This window comes from Papaver somniferum, chromosome 4 (assembly GCF_003573695.1).
Source record: "Papaver somniferum cultivar HN1 chromosome 4, ASM357369v1, whole genome shotgun sequence".
NCBI lineage: Eukaryota > Viridiplantae > Streptophyta > Magnoliopsida > Ranunculales > Papaveraceae > Papaver > Papaver somniferum.
Window position 1 is genome coordinate 117,934,593 of NC_039361.1, and position 21,094 is coordinate 117,955,686.

At 37.0% G+C, this 21,094-nt stretch overlaps 1 protein-coding gene across 1 annotated transcript; it reads right to left on the reverse strand.

The window, feature by feature from the left end:
* Positions 1 to 16,044: 16,044 nt before the first annotated feature.
* Positions 16,045 to 16,524, reverse strand: LOC113273042. Its single transcript, XM_026522812.1, has one exon. It carries the CDS (start codon positions 16,522 to 16,524, stop codon positions 16,045 to 16,047), a length of 480 nt encoding a protein of 159 aa, XP_026378597.1.
* Between the last annotated feature and the right edge of the window lie 4,570 nt (positions 16,525 to 21,094).

Here is a 21,094-nt window from a genome sequence, read left to right on the forward strand (position 1 = left end):
TCATTGGGATTGTGAAGCCACACCTGATCGCTGTCGTATGCGTCAAAAATAAATTACACTTTCTCACTACTCAAAATATATAATATAGCAAGATCAAGAAAGGATCGTTCCCACAGAGAGGACTAAGGTTGCCAAATTGTTTTCGGTTTTCTACAAATACCAATGAGGGGGGGGGGGGGGGGGGGGGGGGGGGGGGGGGTGGGGGGGGGGGGGGGGGGGGGGGGGGGGGGGGGGGGGGTTCTGATTTTTATATCTAAAATAAAATAAAAACAAAGAAATAAACAAGCAAATCAAACAGAGCAAATATTGGTTAAGAATTCATATTCATTCACAAACATGCTTTTTAACAATAACTAGAATTGATATTTAATCTCTCTTTTATCAAAGGCCTTAGGATACCTTGATCGCAAGTATATCCCGCAAATCTCCTCTTGTCATCAACAAACACATTATAAGATGCGAATATGAATTCTATCTTAGAGAACAACCTAACGTGTAAAAGCACTAATCAAGTTTAATTCCCTAGATGCATTAAGTTCTTTGAGATCAGGCCAATCAAAGCAATCTAACGTGTAAAAGCAGTAATCCGATTTCACAAAGGTTATGACTCACTTGTGATTACTAGGATGCATCACTACAACCAATACTCACAATTATGCTACTTGTAATCAGGAATTTATCACTTTTGCGTATAACAAATCCTAATCTAGCAGTAAAGATGAAACAGACTCAATCGATTCTGGACTCGATCAAACAAGCATTCAAATCATATAACATTATCAATAGTGAATCATAAACAATAACTATGGAGACAAGACTAATTAATTGAACACAACACATGTTTGGAAATCCAACTTATTCCTTAACCAAAATAAAATTAACTCATGTGAATGGAGTTTATAACAAGAAGGAAAAAAAAATCCATCATGTTTCTAAACCCTAAAATAAAAGTAGAAGAAGAGATAATAGATTCCCTTTTGTGTAGAGAAGGGTTCTCTTTTATACCCCCAAGCTGAGTTTTCCAAATCCCGGCCGTATCATATCCCCATCCGCACAACTACTACTCAGGCCTTACAAAGCCCATAAGCCCAGTAACTTGTTAAGATTGTCAGTCTTGCAGAACTGACAAGGAACTCCAGCCTATTCAATGCTCTCCATAACCACGGCCAACTGAAGCAAGGCTCGACTGTAAAAACAACTCATTCAGGCACCAGTATCTCCTGCTCCCAATAACTCTGTTCAAAGGTTATGAAATAAAATAAAATAAAATAAAATAAAATAAAAACAAAACAAAGAAATAAACAAGCAAATCAAACAAAGCAAATATTGGTTAAGAATTCATATTCATTCACAAACATGCTTTTTAACAATAACTAGAATTGATATTTAATTTCTCTTTTATCAAAGGCCCTAAGATACCTTGATCGCAAGTATATCCCGCAAATCTCCTCTTGTCATCAACAAACACATTAAAAGATGCGAATATGAATTCAATCTTAGAGAACAACCTAACGTGTAAAAGCACTAATCAAGTTTAATTCCCTAGATGCATTAAGTTCTTTGAGATCAGGCCAATCAAAGCAATCGAACGTGTAAAAGCAGTAATCCGATTTCACAAAGGTTATGACTCACTTGTGATTACTAGGATGCATCACTACAACCAATACTCACAATTATGCTACTTGTAATCAGGAATTTATCACTTTTGCGTATAACAAATCCTAATCTAGCAGTAAAGATGAAACAGACTCAATCGATTCTGGACTCGATCAAACAAGCATTCAAATCATATAACATTATCAATAGTGAATCATAAACAATAACTATGGAGACAAAACTAATTAATTGAACACAACACATGTTTGGAAATCCAACTTATTCCTTAACCAAAATAAAATTAACTCATGTGAATGGAGTTTATAACAAGAAGGAAAAAAAAATCCATCATGTTTCTAAACCCTAAAATAAAAGTGGAAGAAGAGATAATAGATTCCCTTTTGTGTAGAGAAGGGTTCTCTTTTATACCCCCAAGCTGAGTTTTCCAAATCCCGGCCGTATCATATCCCCATCCGCACAACTACTACTCAGGCCTTACAAAGCCCATAAGCCCAGTAACTTGTTAAGATTGTCAGTCTTGCAGAACTGACAAGGAACTCCAGCCTATTCAATGCTCTCCATAACCACGGCCAACTGAAGCAAGGCTCGACTGTAAAAACAACTCATTCAGGCACCAGTATCTCCTGCTCCCAATAACTCTGTTCAACTCAGCTCATATCAATTTCGCTATCTTCACAGCAACACCAATAATTAGCACATTAGTGCCACCATCTGTTCTCAGTTTAAGCCATCTTCTGTTGTAATCACCAGTACCAACTTCCCTTTATTATAGCAGCACAACCACCAACTCATTTTAGTTCTTGACCACCAGTTCCATCGGAAACAGCTCCTCCTTTGTTGTTGCATCATTCTGCCGCAGGTCAGTTTCCAGTCCACCTCTTCACCAGAACCATTACAGCACCACCTGCGACTCTTTGCTGCCTCAATTTATATCCCATGGCCTTAATAGAGATCACCATTCTTCAGACAATTCTCGCCAAGTTCCGAAATAGCTAATTACATCATCTTCTCTTCAGTTCAATTTGTTATCTCTTTCTCCATCTCAGTTTTCATTCAGTTACCTCTTTAAACAACGCATATCATCATCCAGACTCAGGCTCCGTGTTGCTTCTCTGCACCACTTCAATTATCACCACCAACTGCCTGCCTAGCCATTGCATCAATAGCTCACACATTGCAGCCTATTCCTGCAGTCACAACACAAACTCTCCTCTGGACAACAAACTTCATTGACTGCAATCATTCTTTTCGGCAGACGAGCACAACCATAAGCTCATGGCATCAGACTCCACTGCAGTTTACCACTTTCATTCCCTTGCATATAACCACAATCTCAATCCGCAAGTTCTTCATTTTCAATTCCATTATGAACACATCTGTAGCTCAGCTCACTTGCAATCTCAGTATCACCCTCACAATCCCATTCTGTAACTGCCTGCAACTCCTGTTAGTTCAACTCCTTGTTGGCTTTACATGGCCAACTGCAATTCTGTAGCTTCACAACTCTGCAATACTAACCAGTCCACCTGACCATCTCCACTGCATCGTAACTAGTGCAAGCAACTCAGCTCAGGCCATACAACACTACCACATGTTGCTTAGAACAACGGCAACAACTACAACACAACACCAAGGCTGTGTTCACTGCATCTCAGCTTCAATACCCTTGATGCCATTTCTCAGCTGCAACATCAACATCAGTAACCCATATTCTCCTCATCCAAGATCACTGCATTCATGTTTTTCCCAATGTTTGCAGCTTAACCCTTCATTCCATCTTCTAACTGCTTATCACTGCCAAATCTTCTTCACTGTTAACCACCACAAGCAGCAGCATCCATATTTCTTATTTGTATCACTCAAAACCAGTGTGAAACATCAACTCCTGCTTCATTTCAGCCAACACAGATTCCTCTCCACTGCAGCCGCGACTCCATCAGCTCTCAACTTCAATATCCCATCGCAGCAACAGCATATAATCAACATCTCAGCCAACAACGCAATTACCACCATACTTCATCTCAGTAAACCCATTTAAGCACCAGCAGCAGCTACAGATCCATATTTGGAGCTCAATCCAACAACAACAGACTCCAATTAAAGGGCAGTTCTTCATTTGGTACTCGATTTGATGAAGCAGACAATCACCATATTCTCTTCAAACCCTAACTCTGAATTAGTTCATTCCCGATTGCAATTTCCGGCAGCAGTTCACCACTTCTTCACTGTTTTTACGAATTAACACAAACCCAACCTCTTAATTTCTCTATTCAACTCAAACACAGCAAAACCCTAACCTGATGATAAATGTTGGTAGTGATTTCATATCTTCTTTCTTTGATTCTCTAATTCAAACTAAAACCAACTCTTCCCTGGCATTAGCAGTATCAATTCGGCTCAAATCCTCACCTGAACATCATCAAAACTTTCTCTTCCTTTGATTCGACTCTCCAGCAGTATTTGCCATTTGCAGCTTAAGAAGAAATGTTGTCTGAAACAAAGGAGTTCGACCTAGCTAGGTCTAGTAGTATGGGACGGCTATTAACACCCATGGGTGCTTTTAGTTACTCTCACTAAACTCCAAAGAGTTGTCCCTTATCTTTGACTGGGCTCCGGGTATCGCTCGCCTATAAAAATGAACAAATTCCGCCCCTTGCTAAAAGTGATTGGTTTCTCTCCCTTCTGCTCAAAATGACTCCAAAACACCTATGAGACTCAAAATCAAACATAAGATACATATTTTACAAGAGAACACGCAAAGAAAGTATAAATACTAGATATAAAATTAGGTGTTTTAGACACCTATCAAATTCCCCCACACTTAGACTTTGCTAGTCCTCGAGCAAATCAAATAAAATAATTCTAAAACATACATATAACTCCGTCTCATCGAGGATACGGTTACTCTTAGCATGAATAACATGCCTTTGAACCCCTAGGTGTCCCTAGTGGACGAGTTATAGTCTCGTGAAGGTTTACAAGAGGTCTACCTACAAAACCTATATTTTCAACTCCATCTACCTGTGATAAATCTCTGAACAAATCCAAAATGGCTATTAGAGGAGGTACCTTGATGCGAATCCAAATTAATATATATGTAAATTAAGCTCTACTTAGAAAGTTGAACAAACCACAATACTCGGAATCTGAATAACCACAATCACACATGAAAAGATTAAGAAGATGAATATAGAAGTAGATGTTTGCGAATGTTGACTAAGTGAACGGTGTTTCCCATATCTGTCTGAAGGTCGCCGCCAAGATGAATCCTATTGGATTGAGATACTGGTCTGAATTCTAATATCAACAGCTGGCATATACAAGGGAACCAGCGGTCGACAATCTTAATTCTAGATCAACTCAACTAGCATATATAAGGGAACCAGAAGTCGATTTTATTGAACAATAATAATACTTTTTTTCTTTCTTTTTCTTTTCTTTTTTCAATTTTTTTTCAAATCGACAACATGATTGGATTTTTTTTTTTTGAAATCCAAGCGCATGATTCTTGTCAGCAGATTACATGGTAATTTCCTTGGATCCTGCACTCCACGCTTGCTTAGGCGACGGAGACAAGGAGAACACACACATATTGCTATCCAAGTGTCAATCTTATTCCGTTTGGTCAATTGATCGGTCTTTTTTTTTTTTTTTTTTGTAGTAACTTATCACACTATTTCATCCTAGCAGCAATAACAATTCGATGTTAGTGACCCACCAAATCACATAGATATAACATAAATTTTGTAAAAATAAAAACAGAAAGTGATATGGTGATATTCCGAGATATGGTAACAACTTTCATATTATTTCTAACACTTGAATAATTCTGTCCCTTGTAGTTAACGGATTCCTCAACTCCCGCAGCCAAGATGGTTCCATCCATTTAGATTGATAGTGTCATCCTAAAGGCACATATTTCTATGTTTCGGAGTGTATAAAGCATTTTTTTTTTTCATAAAAGGGAAAAACTAACAAGGATAAAAACTCTATATGCGAAAATACTCCTCCACACTTAAACTTTACATTGTCCTCAATGTAAATTAAGTCATCCAAAGTAAAATTAAAGATGTGAAATTCATAACATGATATATATACACAATAATAAAATAAAATGCATGATAAAAAAACTGATATTCCAACTTATAGCTATTTCTGAAAAATAGAGGATAAACACTAAACAAGCTATTTAGTTGGCATCTAATCCCAACTCAGCCAACATATATACCTCATTGTCAAGAAAAAATTCCATCTACTTAGAAAGGCTAGTGTTTATTCTAAATTGTTCAAAAATTTCTAAAAGTTGGAGTTTTGATATGCAAATATCCAAAATAAGAAAATAAAGATAAAAGACTTGAGAAATAAAAAGATAGAGATAGATACACAAAACCAGTGAGTTGCCTCCCATTTAGCGCTTGGTTTAAAGTCGTCATCCCGACTTGCAAGACCGATTCCCCATACACCATTAACCTGAAAAGTTGAGGATCCTTCCATAGAACCTGTTTTGCAAACACTAGCTTCGCACACATATTAATAATATAAAACAGAAACGAAGCTATTAACCGATAAAATTTTCCCCCACACTTATTCTTGTCCAAACTTGGAAGTGGATATAAAATATAGAATTCGGGAACTTTCATGGTTTCTTGTTCACAAATCGGCATAGCATGAGAATCAAATGTTTCCGATGGCGGATATCGAGAAACAAAGTCATTCAACAATGTTTTCGAAGCACATACATTTAAACCAATAAGAGATAAATGATAAGAAAAAATATGCAAAGGGTTAGACAAACCTTGCACAATCTCTTGTATTACGGAATCCTCTTCATCCTTGAAAAACTCAAGTGAGTTATTCACCTCTTTTATATTATGATCCTCTATCAAACCTTGCAACCATTCTTCGTCCGTTTCTTCCTTAACCAAAGTCTCGACATAAACATCATCATTACAATCATTTGCAAGCTCAATTGGGTCTTCCACAATATTGGTCATATCGGTTTCATTCTCAACACACTCTTCTTTGTTATAAGGCACATATGCTACTGCGGATTCAAGTCTCTCCATAAGGAACTTTTTAAGAACACGCATTGCATCATCCTCAAGATCTACCTTTTGAATAGGTTCTTGATCATTATTAAGATCAATGCTTGAGTAAGCTGCACTAGTTTCATCATATTCCTTTTCATCTTCACCTTGACCGCAAAAAGACTCCATTGTACACTCCTCGGGGATGTCACCATAAATTGGTTCAAGCGTTGTACTTTCATAGTCATCGTCACTATCATAGTTGACATAAGATTGGCTACCACTTCCCAAAGATTGGTCTTTCGCATAATTTTGCATGTCCTCTTTGTATTTTTCTATGCCTTGTCTTAAAATGGAAACACCTTTTTGAAGCTCTTGGAGTGATCCATCCAAATTTTGAAAATAGTGTTCCATTGTTGGTAAAGCTCATTCGACAAGGAAAAAGTAGAATCACTTACTTCAATATTGATAGGCTAATTATCTTTCCTTTGAATGGGTGAATGATCATAAATACGATCAGAAATTGGGACAAACATACTATTAGCATATTCGGTTGACGAAATTGGTTCCGTGCTTGGTTGTCTACAAACTGACTCCATGCCCACCATACATTGTTGCATCTCATCTACCAAACTCGAAGAAATATGAATAGGAGTACAACTAGTCTCCCCTCCTTGTGGTTTCTCACTTACATACCTACCATAAGAAGGTTGGTATGTATGAGAATAACTCAAAGGGTACGTGAAATATTGACCATAACCAAAGGATTGGTTTTGATTGTATTCCCCATAAGGGTGATAGTTGTCATAATGTTGTTGAGGTTGATAACCGTACCCATTGTTCCAATATGCTCCGTCCATAGAAATTGGTACCTGAAAAAAGAGTTCTCAAAACTATGTCAAAATCAGAAAATAAGAAAACAAAAAGAAGAAACAAAACTAAAAACAAAAATAAGAAACCAAAAACTAGTGACAACCGCTGTCTCCCCGGTAACGACACCAAAATTTGATCGCTATCGTAGGCGTCAAAAATGATTACACTTTCTTACTACTCAAAATATATAATGAATCAAGGGCAAGAAAGGATCGTTCCCACAGAGAGGTCTTGGTTGTCAAAATGTTTCGGTTTCCTAAATAGAACAAGGGGGGTTTTCTGATTTTTATGTAAAGGAAATTAAACTAAAAGCAAGTAAATAAATAAAGCACACAAATCAAAATGTGAAGATATTGGTTAAGGTTTTCGTCTTCAATCACAAACATGTTTTCGACACAATAACTAGAATTGATATTTTAATCTCAACTTTTATCAAAGGTCCTAGGATACCTTGATCGCAAGTATATCCCGCAAATCTACTATTGTCATCAACAAACACATTAAAAGATGCGAGTATGAGTTTTATCTAAGAGAACAACCTAACGTGTAAAAGCACTAATCGAGTTTAATTCCCTAGATGCATTAAGTTCTTTGAAATCAGGTCAATCAAAGAAACCGAACGTGTAAAAGCACTAATCCGATTTAACAAAGGTTATGACTCACTTGTGACTACTAGGATTTATCACTACAAGCAATAATCACAATTATGCTACTTATAATCAGGAATCTATCACTTTTGCGTATAATAAATCTTAATCTAGCAATAGAGATGAAAACAGACTCAATCGATTCTAGACTTGACCAAACAAGCATTCAAATCATATAACTATATCATCAGTAAATCATAAACGATAAGTATGGAGACAAAACTAATTTATTGAACACAACACATGTTTGGAAATCCAAATTATTCCTTAACCAAAATAAAATTAACTCATGTGAATGGAGTTCATAACAAGAAGAAAAAGAAAACCTATCATGTTACTAAACCCTAAAATAAAAGTAGAAGAAGAGATAATAGACTCCCTTTTGTGTAGAGAAGATTTTTCTTTTATACCCCCAAACTGAGTTTTCCAAATCTCGGCCATATCACATCCCCATCCGCACAACTACTACTCAGGCCTTACAAAGCCCATAAGCCCAGTAACTTGTTAAGATTGTCAGTCTTGCAGAACTGACAAGGAACTCCAGCCCACTCAATGCTCTCCATAACCACGGCCAACTGAAGCAAAGCTCGACTGTAAAAACAACTCATTCCGGCACCAGTATCTCCTGCTCCCAATAACTCTGTTCAAATCAGCTCATATCAATTTCGCCATCTTCACAGCAACACCAATAATTAGCACATTAGTGCCACCATCTGTTTTCAGTTTAAGCCATCTTCTGTTGTAATCACCAGTACCAACTTCCCTTCATTATAGCAGCACAACCACCAACTCATTTCAGTTATTGACCACCAGTTCCATCGGCAACAACTCCTCCTTTGTTGTTGCATCATTCTTCCGCGGGTCAGTTTCCAGTCCACCTCTTCACCAGAACCATTACAACACTACCTGCGACTCTTTGCTTCCTCAGTTCATATCCCATGGCCTTAATAGAGATCACCATTCTTCAGCCAATTCTCGCCAAGTTCTGAAATAGCTAATTACAACATCTTCTCTTCAGTTCAAATTGTTATATCTTTCTCCATCTAAGTTTCCATTCATTTACCTCTTTAAACAACGCATATCATCATACAGACTCAGGCTCCGTGTTGCTTCTCTGCACCACTTCAATTATCACCACCAACTGCCTTCCTAGCCATTGCATCAACATCTCACACATTGCAGCCCATTCCTGCAGTCACAACACAAACTCTCCTCTGGACAACAAACTTCATTGACTGCAATCATTCTTTTCGGCAGACGAGCACAACCATAAGCTCATGACATCAGAATCCACTGCAGTTTACCACTTTCATCCCCTTGCATATAACCACAATCTTAATCCGCAAGTTCTTCATTTTCAATTCCATTATCAACACATCTGTATCTCAGCTCACTTGCAATCTCAGTATCACCCTCACAATCCCACTCTATCACTACCTGCAACTCCTGTTAGTTCAACTCCTTGTTGGCTTTACATGGCCAACTGCAATTCTGTAGCTTCACAACTCTGCAATACTAACCAGTCCACCTGACCATATCCACTGCATCATAACTAGTGCAAGCAAATCAGCCCAGGCCATACAACACCACCACCTGTTGCTTAGAACAACGGCAACAGCTACAACACAACACCAAGGCTGTGTTCACTGCATCTCAGCTTAAATACCCTTGATGCCATTTCTAAGCTGCAACATCAACATCAGCAACCCATATTCTCCTCAGCCAAGATCACTGCATCCATGTTTTTCCCAATGTTTGCAGCTTAACCCTTCATTCCATCTACTAACTACTTATCACTGCCAAATCTTCTTCACTGTTAACCACCACAAGCAGCAGCATCCATATTTCTTATTTGTATCACTCAAAACCAGTGTGAAACATCAACTCCTGCTTCATTTCATCCAACACAGATTCCTCTCCACTGCAGCCGCAACTCCATCAACTCTCAACTTCAATATCCCATCGCAGCAACATCATATAATCAGCATCTCAGCCAACAACGCAATTAACACCATACTTCATCTCAGTAAACCCATTTAAGTACCAGCAGCAGCTACAGATCCATATTTGGAGCTCAATCCAACAACAACAGACTCCAAATAGAGGGCAGTTCTTCATTTGGTACTCGATTTGATGAAGCAGACAATCACCATCTTCTCTTCAAACCCTAACTATGAATTAGTTCATTCCCGATTGAAATTTCCGGCAGCAGTTCACCACTTCTTCACTGTTTTTACGAATTAACACAAACCCAACCTCTTAATTTCTCTATTCAACTCAAACACAGCAAAACGCTAACCTGATGATAAATGTTGGTAGTGATTTCATATCTTCTTTCTTTGATTCTCTAATTCAAACTAAAACCAACTCTTCCCTGGCATTAGCAGTATCAATTCGGCTCAAATGATCACCTGAACATCATCAAAACTTGCTCTTCCTCTGATTCGACTCTCCAGCAGTAATTGCCATTTGCAGCTTAAGAAGAAATGTTGTATGAAACAAAAGAGTTCGACCTAGCTAGGTCTAGTAGTATGGGACGACTATTAACACCCATGGGTGCTTTTAGTAACTCTCACTAGACTCCAAATTGTTGTTCCTTATCTTTGACTGGGCTCTGGGTATCGCTCGCCTATAAAAATGAACAAATTCCGCCCCTTGCTCAAAGTGCTTGGTTTCTCTCCCTTTTGCTCAAGATGACTCCAAAACACCTATAAGACTCAAAATAAAACATAAGATACATATTTTTACAAGAGAACTGGCAAAGAAAGTATAAATACTAGATATAAAATTAGGTGTTTAGACACCTATCAACACCCAACTATTTCTCTGTAGTTGCGTGATCCGATCTTGCTGTTTCTATCGTATTCAGTACAATTGTAAAATTGACTCGAGATTAATTTCTCCGATAGGCAAGATAGAAAAGTAGTTACAAACATCTTAGTTTCATCGTTTGTGATTCCATAATATCTTGTTTCGCTTCTAGTCGATTAAGATTATTTTGAGGTGATTGATATTTCTAGGCTGTTCTTCGGGAATATAAGTCCGGTATATCAATTGGTTCATGTTCACCTTGATTTACAAAAGACGGAACAAAACTCGTAGGTATTTCTGTGAAAAACAGATTTATCTATTACTGTAGACTTTTCTGTGTAATACAAATTTTTTTATTAAAATCTTCGACTTTGGGTCGTAGCAACTCTTAGTTGTGGGTGAGATCAGCTAAGGGAATCAAGTACGTAGTATCCTGCTGGGATTAGAGACGTAAGGAGCGCAACTGCACCTTGGATCAGTGTGAGATTGATTGGGGTTCCACTACAGTCCAGACCGAAGTTAGTTTGTAGTAGGCTAGTGTTTGTAGCGGCTGAATATAATGTGTGTTCAATCTGGACTAGGTCCCGGGGTTTTTATGCATTCGCGATTTCCTCGTTAACAAAATTTCTGGTTTCTGTGTTATTTTTTTTCCGCATTATATTTTGTCATACAATTTAAATATCACAGGTTGTGCAATGAATCGATCAATTGGTAAATCCGACCTTTGGTTGTTGATTTAAATTGATTGATCCTTGAACATTGGTCTTTGGTACCGTTCAAGTTAATTTCTCTTGTATTCAATTAGACTCGCATAATGCTATTTGCTTGAGTAAGTATTGAATCGAGAAATTGAGATATAACTCCTTGATATACTTTTCTTAAGATTGAGTCTGACTGTCTAGTTGATTCTCTTGAAAGTATATTGGAGTTAGTCCATACAGATTGCTAAGCGAAATATTGGGTGAGATTGTTAGACCCCCAATTTTTCAGAACCTTTTCAGTTTGCGTACCATTTTGGGTACTAAATTGGTTCTAGAACATAGAACTGTATTGGTTCGCATACCGGTTTGGATACTTAAACTCGATTCCCTTACCACAGTTCAAAAATGGTTTGTATACGAATATATATACCTATCCGGATCACGAAACAAACATATTTTCTCATGATGTGCATACGAGTATGCGTATCACACCAATCTGCAAGTCGATATATAGCTACTCCGCCACGTGTACGAATACATGTAGTACGGCTTCAGACATATTCCAAATATAGTAATTCTATATTTCTCTAAATCAATTCAAAACATTCCTGAATAACATAAATGACACATATCACAATTCTAGACTATTTTCAAATGATAAACTTGAATTATGATTTGGTTCCGAACAATAGATTGTTCTGCACCGAAATTGATCAAGTATGAACAAGTGTTCATTAAGCTTAGTCATTATATTTCGAGAAATTCGTAAACTAAAATAATTTGTTCTCAACTCGAAATTCTTGTCTATCAAGCTAGTCTAATTAGTTATGCGACAATCCTCTCAAGGATAGAAAGGTGAACATAACTTGAGAAATATGTGTTTCATTCTTCACTTACATTCTGTTGATGAAGTTCTCCAAAATCTTCGGTTAATCTTCGCCTTAAAACGGTAGAACGCAAATGATGGATGGTTCGTTTCTCAACTACTTCCATCCTAGAACGATACTTAACTAATTGTAGACTAGAAATCAAGATATAGTTTTGACAGTTAAATTTGACAGCAAGCTTAATATAGCAACACTTGTGAGTTCGACCGAGAAATGCTCTAACAAGTGTTACACTTGATCCATCATCCTCTTTGAAGTCATAATGATCAGATGTTTCATCAAGTGTTGCAGCAAGACTCTTGTTGCCAGTGTATTTCTTACGATTTGGACACTCATTAGAAAAGTGACCAAACCTTTTACACTTGAAGTACTGTGGAATATCCTCATCATCAGTTTCATAAAAGTCTCTGTTTTTGAAAAAAATACGATTACGTGGATTAGCTGATGTTGGAGGCCAACTGTCTTGTAATCAGTAAAACTGAATGATCAAGATCTTCATCTGAAAAATCAGGATCAACAATATTGTCCACAGAGTTGTTAACACTTTCACTTGTAAGAGTTTTAGTGTTTTTCAGTGCCTTGAATGCGATATCCTTTCTGGAAAGAGTTTGAAGGTTATTTCCTTCCATAATGGCATGTTTCTTAGACTCATATTTTGCTGGTAAAGATCGAATAATTTTCATCACAATGTCCTTTTAGGGAATGTTCTTCCCTAATGCAAAACAAGCATTAACAATTCCAGACACTTTTTGTCACTAAAATTGACAAAGGGGGAGATTGTTAGAGCACTATTTGGTTGAATCCACCAACCTTTGGTATGTCAAGGTTGGTTGTCATATTTTAGTATCAAAACTCATAAGTCGCTTGATTAGATTACTAGAGTCAACTTCGTTAGCTTAACTAGAAAGTCTAGAAATGTCGAGACATACAAGCATTACTCTGAAGACCTGAAGATTCCGTAGACATATCGACAACGACGATAACATCATACTTCCACTGGAGGTTAGTAATACATGACTTGACTTGTTTCCATTTCTATATAGTTTACTTTCAAGTCATTTCTGATTGAAAACATAACATGCGAAGTTATATATGTGAAACTCTAGTATAATAGACTTGAAAATCATATTGTGATCAAAGTGTCAAGGAATAATATATCAATAAGTGATAAGTGCTTTTATATTGGTATATTGATTTATGAAGATAATGCTTATCTTTTGGACTTTGTAATTGCGACATCGACCTCCTAAACATAGATTTGATTTCATACCTAGAAAACTGTGTTTAATTATATAAGTTTAACGGTGTATCAGATTCTAATGTTAAATTCATCCCTCAAAATATGTATCTCTGGTAAATACTTATTTTAGCTCTGGAACTCTTGGTATCTGCCCCAAATGTGATTGCATCTTAGTGTTTGTCAGTTGTCTATCCTCATTTGACTAATCATCCAGTTATTGCAATATCTGGATACACGTTTTTTATTCTTCGCAAGAATCCAATAACTATGAAATTTATTTTAAGTAAAATGGAAGAGTTTATTTTATAAATAGATAGTAATTGTGAAATTTCTGGAAGCAACTTATGAGTTAGTTAAGAGCCCACATTTGGAGGATACCCCCACAAACTCAGGAATACACAAAAGTACCAAAAACAGTATGAAGTAATTTGAAGACTCCCCTATCCAAATAATTTTCGTAATGCGTAAATTAACCTTGATTAATTAGTTTTAATTATATTAGTTGTAAGTTGGATTAACTAGTTAATAGAAAAACAATGTAAGACAAACTTAACATGTCAAGTGATTTTGATTTTTTTCCTTTAACTGGTAGGTATAGAATGGATAAACAGAAAAAGAAAAACAACGAAAGAACACCGGTTATAAATCACAAAAAAATAAAAAATAAATAAGAAGAGGTGCTCTAGCAATTTTCAAGGAAAATGAGAGGGAATATGGTTTTGTATGATCAATCTTTTTTCTATGTTTCTCTTCTTCTTGCGCTCGATCTCCCGAGTTCCCTCCTTTCATATTTTCGTAATGATGGTTTTTTCGAATTACATCATAACTGTTATCATGTTCTTTCGAGCAGTTATTCAGTTACATGTCCTTCATCATCAGCATGTCAGGGACGAGGTCTGTTTCAACACAGAATTCTCCTCCTCCCTTATAATCAGCGTCACAACCTGATGCATATTATCAATATCCTTTCAAAGGTTTTGAAAATCGTAAAATGGGGTTGGTGGTCAGAGTTTGATGAAGATATCTCTATTTCGTCATCTCAACGACCGCCACTTCGTCAATGGGGAGGAAATTTTCCGATGCATATAAAGAATTACAAACAACCATGAAGTTTTTACAGCGTGGGAAGAATTTTTATCACACTTCAAGATGTAGCTCTGTTCAGAATGCATGAAGATCCATGCTTGGCGCAAACCGTGTAGATCACACAATGAAGACATAATCCTAGGCCCTTTCAACGGTCATAGTGCAAACTTCCTGATTCATGGCATTACCCTCCCCTCAGTACCATTAGAGATTTCAGACAATAGTGGTTGATGAATATGTACCATGCCTTGATCTGCAACTGTTGAATAGTGTTTTCCAGAAACAAATTCCAACCGCGAAAACCATTCTCCCCCAAATGCATGCTTCAATTTTCTTGGGTTCTCAACTCGACTTTGGACAAGTGATAAGCGCTTAATTCTTACATATATACTACTCAAATTTATATTTATCAGTTCTCCATTTTATATATATTTGATAAGTTGGGTTATTTTTGCAGTTTTTAGGAAAGAAAGCTTGATGGGCTAAAATGCGGAATTCTGTTAGAGGAATGAAGTGATTTAACAGGCTAGGCCCAAACGAAAACATGAATAATTATTGTGCCAAGTGCAAGATATTAATTATGATATTTGAAGATATTGTTTAATGAAGAAAATATTTCTTTATGAATGTGGAGTAATGGAATATATGAAGATTTGGAATAAAATATTATTCTTTATGGTTGGAAATAATAATTAAGATATTGATAGTAATATTTGACACATGCCGCATTTTGACCGAAAGATTTTATTTTATTATCAACATGTGGCATATTTTCATTGGATGATGATGTGGTAGTGGGAATAAAAAAAGGAATGTGGTTTCCTTTGAAAGCTATATAAAGTGGTGGGAGTATATGGAAAGGGAGTTCATTTTTTAGGGAACAAGAGCAGTAATTGAGTTTAAGAGTTTTACTTTTATTATTTTTCTTTACGTTTTATAATGGAGTAATTTCTCCGCTAGGGCGGAGGAGGAAGCCAATTCTGCCATGTAAAAAACTCAGGTATTATCTAAAATATTATTTTGGATTAAATTGTCTTACTAATTTCTCTTATAAAAAACTTCGTTCTTTACCGTTTTGGATAGTCTTCGTCTATTGATATTTATAAGCGAAGGAAATTATATCATTTTTTTTATAAGCAAAGGCCTTCAAAAAGGCTAATGGTCCTCCTCAACTATTGGTAGAAGCCAAATAGGAGGGGTATACCAGTACATGGTATAATTATTTTGTTTAGCCCACAGAGCTAGCTCATGAGCTACAGAGTTACAATAACGAGGTTGAAAACTAAAAATACAAGTAACTAATTTAGACGAAAAGAGCTGGATGTCCTTAAAGATAGCATCGGTATGTGAATTCCCTTCAAAATTTCCTGCTGAAAATTGGTTAATAAGGGATTTCGCATCACTCTCTATGATGATATGAGTAAACTGTTGATCCAAGGCTTTTTTCAGTACTGCCCAGATGGCTCTTTCTTCAGCTTCTTCAGCAGAATGTACCTCAAAGACTATGTAAGCACAAAAGGTTGCTTTTCTTGAGAAGTCCCGCATCACATACCCTGCACCATTTGCTCCAGAAAAGTCATCAAAGGCACCATTAGTATTGAATTTAATCCATCCAAATGAGGGGGGGGCATCCATTTATCACAGATACTGACAGAAATAGTAATATAGACAGGCAAAGAAGTTTTCCTAGTGAGGAGCATAGCTATGGCTCTAGATAGGACAGCAATATGGTTTTCAGAAATGTTTTGGAAGATAAAATTGTTTCTACTGGTCCAAAGAGACCGTAGGATAGCCATAAACAAACTTTGGTCCTCATCAGGAAGTTTAGATTGGGGATCAGTTAACCAGAAAATCAGTCAATCAATGAAAGACTTGTTTTGAAAAAAAATGAGTGTTAATGTTAAAGTCGGAAATGAACCAGACTCTGCTAGCAAAGGGACAAAGGATCAGAGCATGCATAATAGTTTCCCGAGGATCTAAACACCTAGGACAGTCCACACTATGCATAGGCATTCTAGTGTGAAGGATAGTTCTGGAGGGCAAAGCATTTATAGCTGCTCTCCAAAGAAAAACCTGAGTTCTGTAAGGAACTTTCACTTTCCAAATACGCTTCCAAAGATTTTTACGGGGGGAGGGCCTAAGGCCTCTGAGACCCATGTCAGCAGATTTAGAAGAAAATTTGTCATTCTTTGAAATATCCCAAGCCCTCCTATCTGGAGTGCAAAGCTGGCTTAAGGGAATGGTGATAATCTTCTGGACAGAAGCATTATCAAAATGGGTGTTAAGTATAGACACATCCCAACTTCTAGTTTGAGGATCAATAAAATAAGAAACTTTAATACTAGGATCATGGGGGACTATAGGGTTGGGTGTAGCAGAACCCATAGTAGGTATCCATTTTTCACACCATGGGTCAATAAATTGACCATCCCCTACAATTCAAGAAATGAAAGGCTTGATGAGTTCCTTAATGGCATCGAGACACTTCCAAGTCCAAGAGCACTTACCAGTTCACTTGGGATTCAAGAAATCATTTCTAGGAAAGTATCTAGCTTTAAGAACAATGGCTAGTAATAAATTAGGATTTTCCAGGCATTCCTAGCAAGCATAGACATATTATTTAGTTCAGCCTTCCTAAAACCCAAACCACCTTCAGGTTTGGGGGAGCATAAAATGTCCCAGCAAAACAGATGCAACTTTCTATCTTTTGTGTCTAACGTTTCCCCCCACCAGAATTTGCAGAGGTAGGAATCCATTTGCTTACAGAGATTCTTAGGAATCAGAAAGACTCCCATTTGAAAAAGGGGGATAGCCTGGCCAATGTGTTTTATAAGGGTAGTTCTAGCAGCTTGGGATAGGAGCTTATGAATCCAGATGGAGATTCTGGCATCAATAGCCTGGAGAATACCCATGTGAGTCTAGATTTTGGAAGCTTGAAACACAGTAGGAGTGCCAAGATATTTTTCTCCTAAATCCCTGCTCTGGATTTCTAAAATATTAGCCAAAAGAGCTTTCCTATGCTCAGGAATCTTTCTACTAAACAAAATACCATATTTTTCAAAGTTTATTTCTTGCCCTGAAGCCAGAAAATACTTTTGAAGATAGTCTTTAATAACTTGAAAATTTTGAGTATTAGCTTTAGAAAACAGGAGAGAATCATCAGTAAACAAGAGATGGGTCATTTCAGGGGCATCTTTACAAACTTTGATGCCTTCTAGAATACCCTTATTTTGAAGACTATCAATGTACGAAGATAGAGATTCAGAGAAAATTATATAAAGATAGGGAGAAAGAGGATCACCCTGTCTAAGCCCTCTTTCAGGTTGGAAAAAACCAGTTGGGCTACCATTAAGAAGGACATAGTAAGAGACAGTAGAGACACACTGGTTTATGAGTCTAACCCAGTGGTTAGACAGAACCATTTTCGTTAAAACCTTTTCTATAAAATCCCATTCAAGATTGTCATAAGCCTTGGACATATCAAGTTTGATGGCAGTTATACCTTCAACTTTGTCATTATGATTGACAGCATATATGGCCTCATTGGCTAGCAGAATATCATAAGAAATACTCCTCTTAGGAATAAAGGCACTTTGATTTTGGGAAATTATATTATTCATAAAAGGTTTGAGTCTATTAGCCAGAGTTTTTGAAAGAATTTTGTAAATAAAATTACAAAGCCCTATTGGTCTGTATTGAGTAACAAGTTCAGCAAGAAAAGACCCGTAAAGCCATCAAGTCCAGGAGCCTCTTTTTTCCTCCCATTTGAAACACAATATTCTTTATTTCCTCTGGAGAAAAAGGCGTATTTAAGAGTGTGTTATCCTCAGCAAAAAACTTAATAGGGAGATCAGCAAGGATTTCATCCTGGAACTGCTGAGTATGGGAGGAATAAAGACTTTTGAAATAGTCTATGAAAGAATTTCCAATATTATCTCTATCAGTTAGAATAGTATTAAGGGAGTTCTTCATCCAGCTGATGGCATTTCTTTTCCTCCTAAAGAGAGTTACTCTATGGAAATAGAGTGAATTTTTGTCACCTTCCAAGAGCCAAACCTCCCTAGATTTATCTTTCCAATATAATTCTTCTAAGTTATAAAGGTACTCAAGTCTAGCTTTGAATCTAGAAGTATTACTGGTATCAGTTGGGTTAGAGAGGTCAGCTAAGTCTTTCGTAATGGTAGATATATTGGTTTGAATATTACCAAAAGAAGACTTATTCCAATCTCTTAGACCTTTATTAGTACTTAACAGTTTAGCTTTGAGCTTATAGGCTGGAGAGCCTACCACATTAACAGACCAAGAATTAGCAATAATGTCTCTGCAGGTAGGATCCTCAATCCACATAGCCATAAAATGAAAGGGTCTAAGCATACAAATATCCTCATAATTAAAACCTATATGCATTGGGAAATGATCAGAGGAGCCCCTAGGGAGATTGTTAACACAAAGTTTAGGACAAAGATCTTCAGCAGTTTGGTTTATAAGACATCTATCTAATCTTTCAAGGACCAAATCAGGACCATGTTACATGTTGGACCAAGTGAACCCAGGTCCATAGAAGCCAGGGTCAAGCAAATTGAAAATATAACATAAATTTCTAAGATTTTCAAAATCAGGATCATCAACTTTAAGACCCTCATTTTTATCTTCATTTCTTAGAAGGGCATTAAAATCTCCTATGAAGAAAACAGGTTCATCTAAGGGAGCGTTAGCCTGTTGACATTGTTGTTCCCAAAATGCTTGTCTTAAACTACTACTGGGTTCACCATACATGAAGTGTATATGGAAGGTATTGGTGTGAATGATGTCAGCAGATGTAACATAGATACCCCTCATACTGGATGAAACAATTTTGAGATGAATTTCCTTCTTCCAAGCAAGAGCTAGACCACCACTTCTACCAACACTAGGGATGTTAAAAGTACAAGGGAATCCCATATTTCTTAACTTTCTAGCAGCCAAGTCTTTGTTCATTTTTGTTTCAGATAGAAAGATGATGTCTGGGTTGACATTCCTACATAGTAGACTAAGTTCCTTATTGGCAGTTTTTTTCCAAATCCTCTAATGTTCCAAGAAATCGGATTGATGTTATTGACAGGGGAAGGGTTTATATTATTATTAGCAGTATCGATTAAGGGGGTTGGTTGAGGTTGATTTACCTGAGTGGTAGAATCAGATCCACCACCAAGAGAAGCGCTGATATCATCACCACCCTGAGAAGTATTTTGGGAGGAATCGAGACTAGAAGTAGCAGCATTGAGAAGAGAATTATTGCGGACACCATTGTTTTTTGGGGAATTCTCAGCAGGTACATTGTAGCTCCCATAATAATTAATGACTGGTTGGGTATTGAGAGAACAGGTAGAGAGATCAATGGCAGGTAAATCCCCCAATTTGGTAATTGGAGGACACATTTGAGCATAATCAGGTTCAGTAGTGTCGAGTTCTTCAAGAATGACCATTATACTAGCCAAGCTAGAGTTAGCTCTTGTACGTTTCCTCAAATCAGCCATGGGGTTAATCTTCCTTTTAAGATTTGCTAGAGCATCATGCTCAGTTGAGTTAAGAGATCCTCTGGTGATAATTGGACTGGTATTTGGGATAGCAGCAGTCTTAAACCTTCTTGAAGAGTTGGTAGTACGAATCGGTCCACTAGGAGTTGGCTTGGAACCAGAAATAGAAACTTCAACAATAACGTTTTGAGTAGTAACTTGTTTGAAGATGATTGGTGAGCCATTATCCAGCTGAGTTGATTGTTGCTGGACAGGACCAATATCAAAGATCTTCAAAGTAGTGGATCTGTTTACAAATGGACCCATTTGGAAAGTGTTTGATAAGCCCTTATGAGTAGTATTTTCCATTCTCTGATCCGTATTCTTAGCTTTTCCTTTGTAGCACATTATGGTAGCAGGAGATTCTGGAACAGATTTTGTTTGTTGCATAATGGTATCTGTAATGGAAGTAGGGGAAGAATATACTTGCTTGGTAACCGTTGGAGGAGGCATCATTAGTCTTGAGACAACTGGGAGAACATACTTGCTACTGGAAGCTGCAAGTTCTTTGATTTTTTTTCTGCTTTAATTTCCAAGCTGGACAATCTTGATCTTTATGATCAACAACACGGCATGAAGTGCAGAAATACCTTGGAACCTTAATATATCTACATTCAATCAGAAATGGTTGGGTTCTACCATTGGTAAAG